The sequence below is a fragment of the Anser cygnoides genome, chromosome 1, assembly GCF_040182565.1.
Source record: "Anser cygnoides isolate HZ-2024a breed goose chromosome 1, Taihu_goose_T2T_genome, whole genome shotgun sequence".
NCBI classification, from domain to species: domain Eukaryota; kingdom Metazoa; phylum Chordata; class Aves; order Anseriformes; family Anatidae; genus Anser; species Anser cygnoides.
In genome coordinates this window covers 94,491,693-94,505,595 of record NC_089873.1, presented here as the reverse complement: position 1 = coordinate 94,505,595, position 13,903 = coordinate 94,491,693, and the positions used below count along the sequence as shown (strand labels likewise).

The 13,903-nt window shown below is 38.1% G+C and overlaps 1 protein-coding gene across 13 annotated transcripts in view; it reads right to left on the bottom strand.

Annotated features, from left to right (window-relative positions):
- The window catches only part of SENP7 (SUMO specific peptidase 7), a 54,961-nt gene that overhangs the window by 3,946 nt on the left and 37,112 nt on the right, over positions 1–13,903 (bottom strand). For 12 of the 13 annotated variants that reach the window (XM_067002848.1, XM_067002863.1, XM_048057998.2 and 9 more), the window contains 11 exons: positions 13,015–13,182; positions 11,236–11,498; positions 10,045–10,178; positions 8,702–8,818; positions 7,042–7,161; positions 5,682–5,774; positions 4,698–4,888; positions 4,215–4,267; positions 3,843–3,880; positions 3,534–3,602; positions 1,446–1,596 (listed from right to left, as the gene is read on the bottom strand). In XM_067002848.1, the coding sequence (XP_066858949.1) occupies positions 1,446–1,596; positions 3,534–3,602; positions 3,843–3,880; positions 4,215–4,267; positions 4,698–4,888; positions 5,682–5,774; positions 7,042–7,161; positions 8,702–8,818; positions 10,045–10,178; positions 11,236–11,498; positions 13,015–13,182 (1,397 nt within the window). Of the gene's footprint in view, positions 1–1,445; positions 1,597–3,533; positions 3,603–3,842; positions 3,881–4,214; positions 4,268–4,697; positions 4,889–5,681; positions 5,775–7,041; positions 7,162–8,701; positions 8,819–10,044; positions 10,179–11,235; positions 11,499–13,014; positions 13,183–13,903 lie in introns of those variants that run through there. The other variant, XM_048058005.2, reaches the window with a different exon arrangement.

Below are 13,903 nucleotides of genomic sequence, written 5' to 3'. Positions count from 1 at the left end.
CCTGCAGCCCAGAAAAAGCCAACCGTATCTTGGGCTGCATCAAAAGCAGCGTGGTCAGCAGGGTGAGGGAGCTGATTGCCCCCCTCTGCTCTGCTCTTGTGAGATCCCACCTGGAGTGCTGTGGGGCCCCCAGCACAGGAAAGACATAGACCTGTTAGAGCAGGTCCAGAGGAGGGTCATGAAGATGATCAGAGGGCTGAAGCACCTCTCCTACGAAGACAGGCTAGGAGTTGGGGTTAACTAGCCTGGAGAAGAAAAGGCTCCAGGTAGACCTTACAGTGACCTTCAAGTACTTAAGGGTGGCCTACAGGAAAGCTGAGGAGGGACTCTTTATCAGGGAGTGTAATGGTGGGACAAGGGATAACTTGTTTTAAACTAAAGGAGGGTAGGGTTTAGATTAGATACACATTAGGAAGAAATTTTTCACGTGAATGAGTGATGAGGCACTGGCACAGGCTGCCCAGAGAAGCTGTGGATGCCCCATGCCTGGAGGTGTTCAAGGCCAGGTTGGATGGGGCTTTGGGCAACCTGATCCAGTGGAAGGTGTCCATGCCCATGGAAGGGAAGGGCGGGGAGATGGAACTGGATGATCTTTAAGGTCCCTTCCAACCCAAACCATTCTGTGATTCTGTGACTGTATCAAGATGGCTTCTGAATGTTTCCTCTGGGCAACCTGTGCAACAATTTATTCTACACACTGTATGCATTAACATAGAGGTGCTTTGGAAAGGCGACCTGTTCTACTGCAGAAGAAAATCCGTCCGTTGGCCAATGCCTCACGCCAGGCTTTCCATGTACAGAACTCTCAGCCAGAATGCGGACCACAGATATAAGCATAAGACAAGGTCAGCCATTCCAAGGACAGAGCAAGAGGGCAGTGAACTGATCAGAGGGAGGAACAGTTGGGAGATTCTAAAGACAATGTCTGAAGCCCAGTGGCTGCAGATGTTTAAAGGTATGTGCTGAACAGGAAAGAGAGGCTCCCTTAGCTCTGTGCATTCTCTCTTCAGGATCCCACCTCCTCTTTGCAGAAGCAGTTGTCTGCACAGAGACAGTCAAAGGCAAATGGGAAAGCTGAACAAAGTTCAAGAGGCTACAAGAGGACCTGCACAGGCAATACGTCTTTGTACCACCTGTAGGCCAGAAATGTGTAAACTACATAGGATCCAAATACATCCATATAGTTACAGATCTTAAATGTTTCAATGTAAATGCAGTATTAAACCACGGAGTCAGAAAAGCCTGCCTAAGAAACACAGGAGAAATTGTCTGTGCTCCAGATACAAAGACACCCTGCTACTACATGAAGAATGGGTTTTATCTTTTCCTCAGATGCCTTTGACAATTTTAGAGGCTGAGCATCAAGTTTTCTATCTGAGTATTACCCTAAGAAATAGATGATTGAGGTAATTTTGGGGAAAAGGGAAGGTAGCTTCCATTAGTACCTGGAAGAAGCTTTCCACATATTGCAGCAAATACACCCCACAATCACTACTGTTATCTTGTTTAGGCACTCGGGGACAGAAGTCAATCATTGTTGATTTACTGAATTCCCGACGTGTTTTTCGTTTAGCTTCCCATTCCACTTCAAGGTACCTATAAAAAAAAAAAAAAGACTAAGTTCAATGCATTTTGGGATACTTCTCCATATTGTCCCATATTTGAACAAAATACTTTGGACAACACATTTTGAACAAAATGCTTCTCCATCTTGTTCCATATTTGGACAAAATGCTAAAATAGCTTTAATCATTTTCTTTCACAGAATCTGCCAAAGAAATTCATACAAGGAACAACAAAATTTCCACTACTTAATATTCTATCACACTCAGATGCAGCTTTACCACATAATAATACAATACACAAAGTGGAAAATATGTGTGAATTATTTAAAATAATAAAAAAAGTCATTTGCACCGAGTTTTTTCAAGCTTTTAGGATACTACGATGTTTTAAAAACTGAGCTTAAGGAAGAATTCAAGTAGTCTTTCCTGGCTATCACCCAGATTTTTCTTGGGTTCATCCTAAGAAGCCAGCAGTATTTTTCTACCCTAAAAAAATTAGACCATTAAAAATTTAGAATTCACCTTTCGAATAACTTCAGTTATAATTGCACCATTATAGCCTTTACATAATACCATCGACTGAGTGCATCGACTTCCCATTTATTGACACTGAAACTGTAAGGAACTGGCTGTATCAGCTGAATGTTCTCAAGTCCACTGGGCCTAATAGAATTCATCCCAGAATACTGAGGGAGTTAGCAGATGTTATAGCAGGACCCCTCTCAATTACATACCAAAGGTCCTGGGAGTCTGGGGAGGTCCTCTGAGACTGTGAACTAGCCAATGTTATCCCAATTTACATGAAGAACACAAGAGAAGGCCCTGGAAATTACAGACCTCTTAGTTTAACTTTAATACCTGGAAAAATTATGGAGATTACCCTGGTTACCACTGAAAGGCACTTAAAGGATAACACAATCATCAAGCCCAGTCAACACAGGTTCACAAAAGAAAAGTCCTGTCTCAGTGATTTGATATCCTTCCATGATAAGATCACCTGCTTAGTGGACAAAGGGAAAGCAGCGGATATATTTTTCTGGATTTTACTAAGGCTTTTGATACTGTCACCTCACAGTATCCTTCTGCACAAATTGTCCAACTGTGAGATGAGCAAGTACACGCTACACTGGATGATGAACTGGCTCCACGGTAGGCCTCAAAGACTCGTAGTGAATGGGGCTGCATCTGGCTGGCAGCTGATCACCAGTGGTGTTCCCCAGGGCTCAGTTCTAGGGCTGTTTTTCACATTTTTATCAGTGATCTGGATGCAGGAGTGGCAAGTTTGCCAATGATACTAAACTGGGAGTTGATGTTGACTTTCTGGAGGGAGGAGAGGCCTTGCAAGAGGGATCTAGATAGACTGGACCATTGGGCAATCATCAACAGCATGAAGTTCTTGAAAGGTGAATGCCAGATGCCGCACCTGGGACAGAGTAATGCCGAACACAGGTAGAGACTGGGAAACGAGTGGCAGGAGAGCAGCTGTGCAGAGAGGGACCTGGGGGTGCTGGCTGACAGCGGGCTCAGTATGAGCCAACAAGGTGCCCCAGCAGCCAAAGTAAACTACAGGTAACTACAGCCAGGGTAAACTACATTTTGGGATGCATTCAACGCAGCATGGCTAGCTGGTCAATAAAGGTGATTATCCCACTGTATTTAGCATTGGTATGGCATCTTAAAAACACCTTCCATTGCTGAACTGGAGGGGAAAAAACTACTTTTAATTATTATTTACTTGCAATTTCAAAAAGACTGTTCACTTTACAATTTTTGCATTATACCTAGGGTTGCAGAACAAAGACAGGTTTCTGGCACAAATCTCTGTAATGCTGTTACAACATTGTTGTGGCTGTTTATGGGTTTTCTTTTAGCAACAGAAATATACATCTTTATAGAGAAAAGCATTTTGAACATAGAAATATGACCAGCAGCATCTCTTTCTCATTAATAGAAACTGTAGTTACTTACTCTCTCAAAACCTGAACTGTGGTCTGCACAGAACCAGCTTTCAAAGAATCAAAAATCAGTATACAAGGCCTGTAAACAACAACAAAAAGATCAGTTAAGTCTTCTACTACCAACACAAAGATTTTTTTTTTTCAATACGGCTTAACAAGAGCATTAATAGCTGAACAAATACACAAAAACAAACAAACAAACAAAAACCAGACAAGTCCCTACGTTTGTAGCTGTATGACAAAGAGCTGAATCAATCACTGCAGAATTTCTTAATAAGCCCTTTAATGATACAAAAGTACTATGAAAACAGAAACATACCTTTTACAAATTTGCCTTTTGGAACTACTCAGGGAGATCTGGGAGAAGAGAAAATAAAATTAACCTTATAAAACTTACAACAAGTATAAACCCAAGTGTCTTTACAGATTTAAAGGTAAAGCCAGAAAGACTCCCATTTCAGAAAGAGAGAAACTGCTAAGAAATGATTTTTTAAAATGTGAAACCATAACACAGACAACATAGATAGGTAAAGGAAGATGCCAGGCTAATTCAAAGTGCCTTGCACATGCTGCAGGCCATGCAAATAACAACAGCAGCTGCAAAAAGGATAATGCAAAATCATTGGTCAAGTCTCAGAGCCTTCAGAAATAGAGTAATATGTTTCCTCTGTCAGCACAGAAAGGCACTTACTTTAGAAATACCTAAATCCAGGGCTGAGGCAGAAGCAGCAATTTCATTGCCACCTAGTACAAAAGAACAAACGTATTAAGTCTTAAGAAAAGATTTCCTAACTGAAAAATGTTCATTTTCAAATTCATGATTATTAGCATTCAAAAACAGAATAAAATATAAACTAATTTTCCTTCCCTTCTGAATGTTTGAATAGCAGATTTACTATGGGCGTCCCTTCCTGATAAAGTTCTTACTGAAACCCAAGAACTATCCACCCACGATGGGATCTGAGCCACTGTTTTACATGTCCCTTCCATTATTTTCTGGAGTTGCAGGCAAAAAGAATGCAGTGCAATCCTTACTATGCATGGTAATACAAAAACATATTACATCTATCTTAACATGAAAGATACTTTGTGAAATATTATATCTCTCCCTCAAGGATTAAGAAACTATTAGAACTATACAAAACTTAACATAATTTTCTTCTAGGTTATTTACCTTTTGAGAATAAACTTCTGTTTGCATCCATTTCTTCTTCAGGAAAAGCCAACACCGAAGCAGTTACAGTGTTCTCACTCTCCTTCTCTGACTGAAGCGGAGATAGTTGAAGTGAATTCTGATGGGGACACTCCTCATATACAGCTTCTTCTAACCAAGGAAAACAGATAACTGCAATGTACCAATGAGACCTGCCCAGCAATGGGGAGAGGGGGGAAAAATGTCAAAATTCTATAACATTTGGTTCTGAAAAGGATATGAGAAACTTTTATAACATTGAGAGCTCATAGACAACTGTTGGACAACACGTAACTGGTGTTGCAATGTTACTTCATGGCATCACACACAAATCCTCTCAATCACTTTTTACCTTGCATTATGGTGTAACTCCAAAAATTAATTTCTTCCACAGCAAACTATAATTCCCTTATCATCCACCCCACTGTAAATAAAATAAGGTAATAAAATAATCTCTGATGGTAATCTCAGCTTTGAATATAGCTGAGGGTGTGGCATGCCTCTAGCTTTATCTTTTTCTGCAGCCATTTAACGTATGAAACTCTCATTTACTATTCAGCTTTGCTGGAGCTTCCACGTGCAGGACAGTTATTCAGCCAGGCCTAGGTACAGTACTCCTCCTGCTCCTTTTACCAATAACACCATGAGTTGCTGGGATTTCTTTATGGAAATAAATCTTGCATGGGAATCGTCACAATGATATGCAATTTATTTTGAAATATATAAAAGCAATTTGCAGTAAAACCAAGAAAAAATATGAATAGTTTACTGAAAATTATAATTAATAAATAACTTTTGAAAAGACTTCAAAATTACTCATTCCACACTTTGCTATTACTTCTTCAAAATCTAATGTGCTCATTTCCAATTATCCAAGTCTACCGCCATAAATCTTTATATCATCACAACATTCAAATATTTAAGTCTTTAAATATCAGAAAAGGTATCTAAAACACAGAGACTTACTCCTCATTCACAGGCACAAAGATATAATCTTTATTGAAGATGTTTATGTGGCGAGTCCATGTTCTTACTCTTTTGTGTCTTCTTTGTGCCGCTCTGCAGAAACCAAATGACAATTACTGTTCACTTTTGTTCTTTTCAGCTAGACTGAGGTACATGGATTAGCACTCCTACATATTCCCAATGCCTATATGCTTTTTCCATTTGTTCTTGATATTTCTCTGACAGAAAAAATATACCAGCAGGACTTTAAGCCCAAGTAACTAAACCCAAACACAAAACTAGAATTTCCAAATGTATCTCCTGATCAAGAACGGCTACAGGCCTTGAAATACAGTGAATTACGTGTCAGTCTAGTTCCATGAGAAGGCTATGGACAGTCCAGCCTTGTAAAAGGAATCAGACCAAGGCACAATAGCTTTCTTAACACGGACCATTTTGTCTCCACCCCAGAACATTCAGGGTCAGAAGACAGGCACTTAAACTGATGGGAGACATTCTTAGAAGCACAACTTCTTGTATTTTTGAGACTTCTTTGAAAATACTTGAGAAGTCGCATTTTTCCTTTAACATAGCTTTCACCCAGCAATGACTGTGACACAGAAACAAGATGGCACCCCTCTTTCTGCAAGTGCCCTAGTTCACCAAAAGAATGAAAAAAATGGGGACTTCATTAATAGAAAAAAAATCAGATCAGGGATAAAAAAAAACAACAAAACTTTGACAAGTGGAGTGATGAAAACAATATGAAAACATTTGGCAGACGATCACTCCAAGAAGCTGCACTGCAAGCGTGCTAGAGACAGTCCCACCCCTTCTACAGACTTAGCTGGAAGCACAAAGCAATACAGGGTTCTTAAGCTCTTATTGACAACTTTTTGTGAAACTGTACAACTCTGGCATGTTAAAGTTTAAAAAAATCCGTATGTATACAGTTGATGTGCAAGAAAAAATTCTTAGTAAAATACTGGACAGTAATTTATTACTAATATGTAGCATGAATTATGTGGTAAATGCAAAAATATTTCTAGATGTACAAATTCTTAAAATTACGTGGTACCTTGCAAAACTCTGAGTTTATAATAAAATCATCAAAACCTGTAAAGTAATTGCCTAAAGCGAAGACTCTCAAAGTTGGAGAAAGGTGATAACACTTTTATTCCTACTCTGTACAAATTGCGTACAGATTTTAATGAAAAACACAAGAATGCTTAAATAGGGAGCTACAACATTCAACCACTAGTCCTTTGGAGAACACTGATTACTGTTTTATGTGCTAATTTGGGGACAATCTTGTTGAACATCTGAATAGCAGCAACAAATAGCTTACTTCTGGTCAGTATGCCAACTGAAATTAACTTACGAAACTTTGGGATCTCCCTCGGAGTTCTTTTCTGTCCTGGTCAGGCACTTATAGAAGAAGCTGCTAAATATGTGTGTACGTTCAGCAAGATGTTTTGGAGCCTTCTCCAACAACAGGTATCTACCAAACAAAAAAGAAGGAAATTGTTATATTCCCTTTCTAGAAAGTATCATTACTGATAAAAACAAGAACAATTATTTTAATTATTTAGCAAACTCAGATTATACTTATTATCAGTTGTCTTCATAGCTGCTAATCATGCCAAACTTTTCTGTCTGCTCTATTGTAAACAGGCACATGGATGGACACCATGTAAAACCCAAACAGCTACTAAGAACACAGGTACTTTTATCACAGGTTTGTGCTCTGGTATCAGTGCTGCTACATTTATTTTCAGAGTTATGTTTCTAGGCTTTTCAACTAAGCCACAATTAAAAATCTGGCCAAATATAAGCCTATGCAGTGTTATACTTCTGCATTTTCAAAAAGCATAGAACAGGTTAGTAGTAGAAATTGTCCATTTTACTTTTACAGGTTATGCACGTGAAAGTTGAGACATACATTCAGGAACTCAGTTTTTATTATTTTACTGTTGACCATTTTACTGTCAACATTATCTTGAGTGTTTACTCTGTAATCCTAGAAGGCCAAAGCTCTCAAAATTTTAGTCACACTACACAAGGTGCCTCCAGCTTCACCTGATGACTTATGTAACACTGTCATTTATCTATCATACAGCTCGCAACTCAATGAAAACTGACAATATGGGAAGAAGTTTAAGAAATTTAAAAAGCAGAGGGCTTTCTGCAATAATTGCATTAAATTCCTTATTCAAATCTCCTTTTTCTGGTAAGTAGGAGATTTAGCTATTGCAAGGGTCACACTACGTGATTTATTTTAGTTTAGAACAGAATACAGGAAGGCTTCACTGTAAAACTACATCAAAACACTCTGGTACACGTTTCCTTTCCCATTCCTTTAGGCTAGAAGTTTTATCTGGCTTGTTATTGGTTACAGTTACTACTGACATGCTGGATGCCAAGCTAAATGAAATTCTTGCAGACAACCTTCAAAAAAGCCAGAATTCTGCTTAGGTTTAAGTCAGCACAAGGAAAATGAATCTCAGCTTTAAGGAACGGTGGCCTACAATGCCAGTTCTTTCACAAGTAACTTAAGTAGGATGGCATGAAGCTGGTAAGGCAACCACAACTTCCTCAAGAAGTATTAGCTATGTTCCTTTCTGCAGGAGCCATGTATCAGAAGAATCCCTGAACTCTTGCAAAGAATAGCTGAGAATACTTAATTTCATGCAAACGTAGTAAATAAACTACCTAGTACAGACCCTCTGCTTCGCTCAATTGCCTGATGAAAACTGCTCAGCACTTTCTGTTCTGTGAGGTCCCCATGCAGCCTTTTTTCTTCTCCAGCTTTTCTGTCTAGATTGTATCACAGCCCTTTTGAGGGCCAACGAGAATGAAATTGAAACAGATAAAACTGCTAAGAGTACACAAAAACTTTTAAAAAAGCCAAACTTACCACGTCATCATACTGTTTTCTTTTTAAACTGTTATAGCATATTTAGTGACTGATATTTACAGTTACATTTAAGTCCAGATCAAGTCTGAGGAAGAAGGGGAGAATTAAGTCTCTGATTACTTACTTAAGATAGAAATCGATGATGACATCATTAAGAAACTCTCCATATTCTAAGCACTCTAGATCTTCTCTTGTGACTCCTAGTCCTCCTTTTGCAGGTGGGGGTGGATAAACAATCAGACTAGAAAACAAAAATCACATTATAACAGGAAAAAAAAACGTTTTACTGTTTTACTTGACACTTCCTAGTATGGCTGTTCTACATGGAAAATAGTTTCTAGAAAACAAATGCTAGTTCTTAAAACCATTAACTACCTCAAAAGCCCTCCACCCAATACTAAGAGTGTTTATGAAATTGTGTGTTTACACTGCACACTAGAACACTAGAATTTTGAGAAAGCTTTTAAAAAGGAAACTATTTTTCACCTTCACCTTTTTTTTTTCTTTTGATAAAAGTAATTTAAAAATGGTTATACAAAATGGGAAGAAATACTAGGGGACATACTCTCAAAAGGTATGAATGAACAGTAATTTTCTGTTCATTAGGACTCCAGTAAGGACTCCCCCATTCTCAGGCAAGAAACTTGGGTTTATGCACCATACAACATATGTACTGTAAGTGGTTTGAAACTACCCTAGTTACCTCAACACTTACAATGTATAAAAAAGGTCTAGATTAACAACCATATTACTTAATTTAGATCACAAACTGAGCATTTGTGCTATTGCAGAAAAGCTCTTAAACAGAAACAAACACAACTGCCAGCAAAAACAGTGAGAGCATAAGGCAAGAGTTCTTCAGAGTAATTTACTTAACTAATACTTGCCATAGTAGAAGTACGTTAACTAACAAGGTAGTGCATACAGAACTAGGCATGTCAGCACTCTGTTACTAGCTTGCTGCATTACACACTCATGTGCTTATTTTCGCTTGTCTTTTGTTAACCAAGGGCCTGTAATAACTAGTGAACTGTATGACCAACTAGTTATACATAGATCAAATGCAACAGAACAGTGAAAGAAAACATTTTTTGAGAAAAAAAAAACTCAGCTTAAGTTAGCAGTCATTTTGCTGTGATATGGACTTAGTGGACACTCACAGAGGCCACTAAGTCCCTACCCTCCCACTGATGCATCCATGATATGACCTTGCAGTCACAGTTCTTGTATTCCCTAACTTCTATGAGATTCTTCTTCTTCTCATCCTGTAACATCCATCTTGTTTGTTAACTATTAGGACTGAAACAGGAATAGGTACGTTTACATTTAATGATATTTTAAATTTCTATTAACAACTTTCACATGACACTTTCAAATCAACTCGAACATGCCAGAGCTTTCATTCCATCAACTTTTTAAATCAATTTGCTCTATCTTCATCTTCTCATTAAAATGAAAGATACATACTTCTTAACTGCTCCAGTTTCTCTTACTTCTTTCCATTCTTCGTTCAGTGCAGAGGACAGAGAGATAGAATAGCAACCACTACTCTGCTTATTTGCAAGGGCGTAACTGGGCCTGGCCACTTTTGGTTTTGATTTCTACCAGAAAAAAAAGCAATAATAAAAAGCATCAAACAACTTGATATGTAACACAGAACGCACAAAAATCAAGCCTCAAGCCCACAGGACTACACTGCATCACTGAAGTGGAACCTTGCTGGAATGCAGAAGTATAACTACTTATTAAACGAGCATTTAGACAAACATGCCAGTGCTCAGACAGAAAAAAAAAAAAAAAGCTATGTCCCTTGAATATAGTGACAGGTCTTCATCTATTTCTAACCACTCTCTTAAACTTTTTATATGCATTACTCAGCCAACTGAGGCAGAATTAGTTTTGGAGAAGAAACAGGGCCTGAAAGGGTGATGGAAGACAAATATCAAACTGCCTTACTAGGAGCTGTGTATTCTTGGAAGCTTTAAAAATCTAGTTAACAATTCGCCTTGAAGCAATACAGATTTGAACGGGAAGCAGAGCAGCTTTACTTTTAAGTTCCAAGTTTCACACCGATTGATGCGTTGTCTCTGTGCTTTTTACTGATGAGAACAAACACATATAATAATATCTGAATTGACAATGATGTGGGGTTGTGTTGAGACATCTAACTATTCAAAGGGAGCATGCACAGCCCCAACTCCTTAGCAGCCTTAGGAATCATTTAACATTTCAAGCTATGAAGCCCCCACAGGGAAGTCTAGAGGTGTCTAGAATGAGTAAGATACACAGCTCCTCCTCTGCTGCACCCATTCACTTCTGCCTCAACTGAAAAATGGCTCCACTGCTATTGACATTGCTGCCCTGGAGACACCACAAGGGCAGGGAATCCCTATTGGTTCTAAGCTTACGCAACTATAAGTGAACTGAAAGCTTCAGTATTTGCCACTTACAGATGAGGTCTATACATTATTCCTTCATGCATACAATCTAGTTCATTGCAAATCTTGCCTCTTGTGAGAAATAACAAATAATATTTGTGTTGGTTTTTTATGCTATGGATAAATAAAACTTATTTTCTGCACCCAACTGATCTAAAACTTACTGGAATATGCAAATACCAACAAGTAGTGATGAATCAAGCAACAGCTACTCACTAACCTGAAATGCAGGCTCATGAGCATATGAGGTATTCTCTTTTGTCACACATTGCTTTAGTAGATCTTTACTGGAACTCATAAAAGAGCTTTCTTCAGGAGACAGGTCCTTAAACAAGGGTAAGGCTTGCTTCAAAGATAAAAATTCAGGGAGATCCGGTGCTCTGTTCTTCTTGCTTATGTCTGCAATTAATTCAGACAGCCTGGCTTCTTCTTCTTCAGTGAGTGGTCGGGACAACTCAAGAAAAACAAATTCGCTAGATTTGGCTGGAAAAAGGAGAGAATGGTTATTATCAACAATTAGGTTATGTGATAAATGCTTGCCTGCACACCCACAGAGGAGCACAACAGCAGGAGGAGCCCAACCAATATCCTTGCTGGGCTCACCATAAGGCCATCAGCCCATCAAAGGCCCAGCTCTACAAGGCCAGAGGAGCAGATAGGGGAGGTCAGGTCACTAGCGGGCCTCCACCCTGCTCAGACAGAGAGGGAAACAGGATGAGACTGTTACTGGTGTCTGTGTTTGTATGAACACTCTGTGTCTGTCTGTAGTATGCACTGTCAGCTGTGTATATATGTGGTGTGTATGTGGGCATACCTGCTGGGACTACATCTTCAGCCTTGCTACCGACTGAGCTGGGAGACATGGAGCTGCAGCAGCTTTCCCCCCTGAAGTTGTTTGATCTGGTGTGATATATTTTTCTCTAATATTAACACACTAAGAAAGCAGAGCATAACTGGGGCAACCATTTACACAATTTGTAAAACTACCACTGATCTGTGTCTACATTCATTTCAGAAGATTTACATTAATGCGTATTTAAAACATTCAAGCATAGAAATTTAATAATTCCTGAAGGTTTCCACCAGAACAAAAATGTAATCAAGGTATATAAACCTAATACTAAAAAGGGTCCCACAGCTTCATACTTAGATTCCACGCATTTCACTGGGAGCTGTGTCTATACACACTACCAGTAACTTTGATAAACTCAGATCTAGAAAAGTAAAGGTAACTCACTGCTAAAACTTCACTTAGTGTCTCATGTCAAAGAACTTCTGCTCCTTACGTAAAGTTAGCATTACATACATTTTATCTTTATAGAGGTAGTGACTATACAGGGTAAAAGTACTGTTAAATTTCACAAAGGCAACTCTAACATCATAATTTTGTTAGATGTCATTTTGTAATGACTTTGCTAATGTAAAAACATGGCATGATTCAAACACTGAATAATTGAGCAGAAGTTATACTCAGTTCTTACAGAGCTTCACCCTCAAAAAAACAAATAGAGCTAATCTATAAGAACCTACATACTAACCATCCCATTTGGCATCTAGTCAAAATTTTCTCCAATAATAATGCGATTGCATTGGCAGTCTTGTCAAAGAACCAAATCAACATTTATCTGCCATGCCATTCTTCTAGCATATACACTACTCATGAGTAAGGACACTTATCATATCCCATTTATTTTTGAGAGAGATACTTTTTACACATGACTAGTTTTTAAAGGCCTTCACACACAAAATTGAACGATGTTGCAAGATCTTTTAGTTTATTTATTTATGTAGCAGTGATTTTGAATCACATTATTCTGGGGTTTTTCTTCTAAGATGTCTCGTTACACTCATATTTGGAAAAGCAAAACTGACCAATTTTTGTCTTTAAAAAGCTATAGGTTTTCCTTAATATTCCAGAAGTGCAACTGTAAAATAACCGGGTTACTGCCATGACATGTACTAGACCTTTTCATTGTGTTTAGGGAAAGCGATTACTCACATGGTTTGCTGATAACACGCTTTCCCAATTGGGTTTCAATCTTTTCTACATAATCCGCAGACAACCAAAGGAAAATTATTGTTGAACAGCCACCATCACTTCTCCACACGCCAAACCTTCTCAAATCCAGGGTATCCACTGTCAGCTTAATATTCTTATTAAGTGCCACTGTAGAAAATAGGATTTAAATTAATTCTCTTTCACTACCATAGATAATTGAAGTCATGCACGTCATAGTAATTACATACAAAGACCTAAGTACTATCAGAGTGCATGAAAACTGTACTCACATATTTTACTCCTAGCACTACACTAAATGTGTTGAGAATTTAGTACTTAAATCACTTATATCAAACCAGGTAAAACAAAGATACCAAACAGTAACATCAAAAGTTAAACATCTAAATGCAAGATTCTTCATGGAAGAGAAATCTTATTCTCGCTCAGAATAACCACAATTAATACATAAAAATTTAACAAATTTGCAAGCCATGAACTCCTATTTTCTTTTGGTCAATCCACCTTAGAAATACTACGACATAGTAAACCATACATCACCTTTGGGTAACAGACTGAATGCAAATCCATACTTATGTTCCTCTTGGCTTTAGTCAATCCATACATTTTTAATAAACCTTAGGGTCTAAAAACCCTAATCTGAAAGGATTAATGTTTCACCTCAAAAACACGATTTGGTACATTAAATACAGTTCAGCACTTCATATATGCAGGGATGTACAAGCAAGGCCATTAAAATTAAAAGATACCTTAAAAATGTAAAAACCTACTGTTATTAATGCTTACACTATAGACACCAACACTTTCATTTATTGAAAAACGTGCACTTTAAAAGTGAATCAGTATTTCTGTGAAAGTAAGATTATAAACT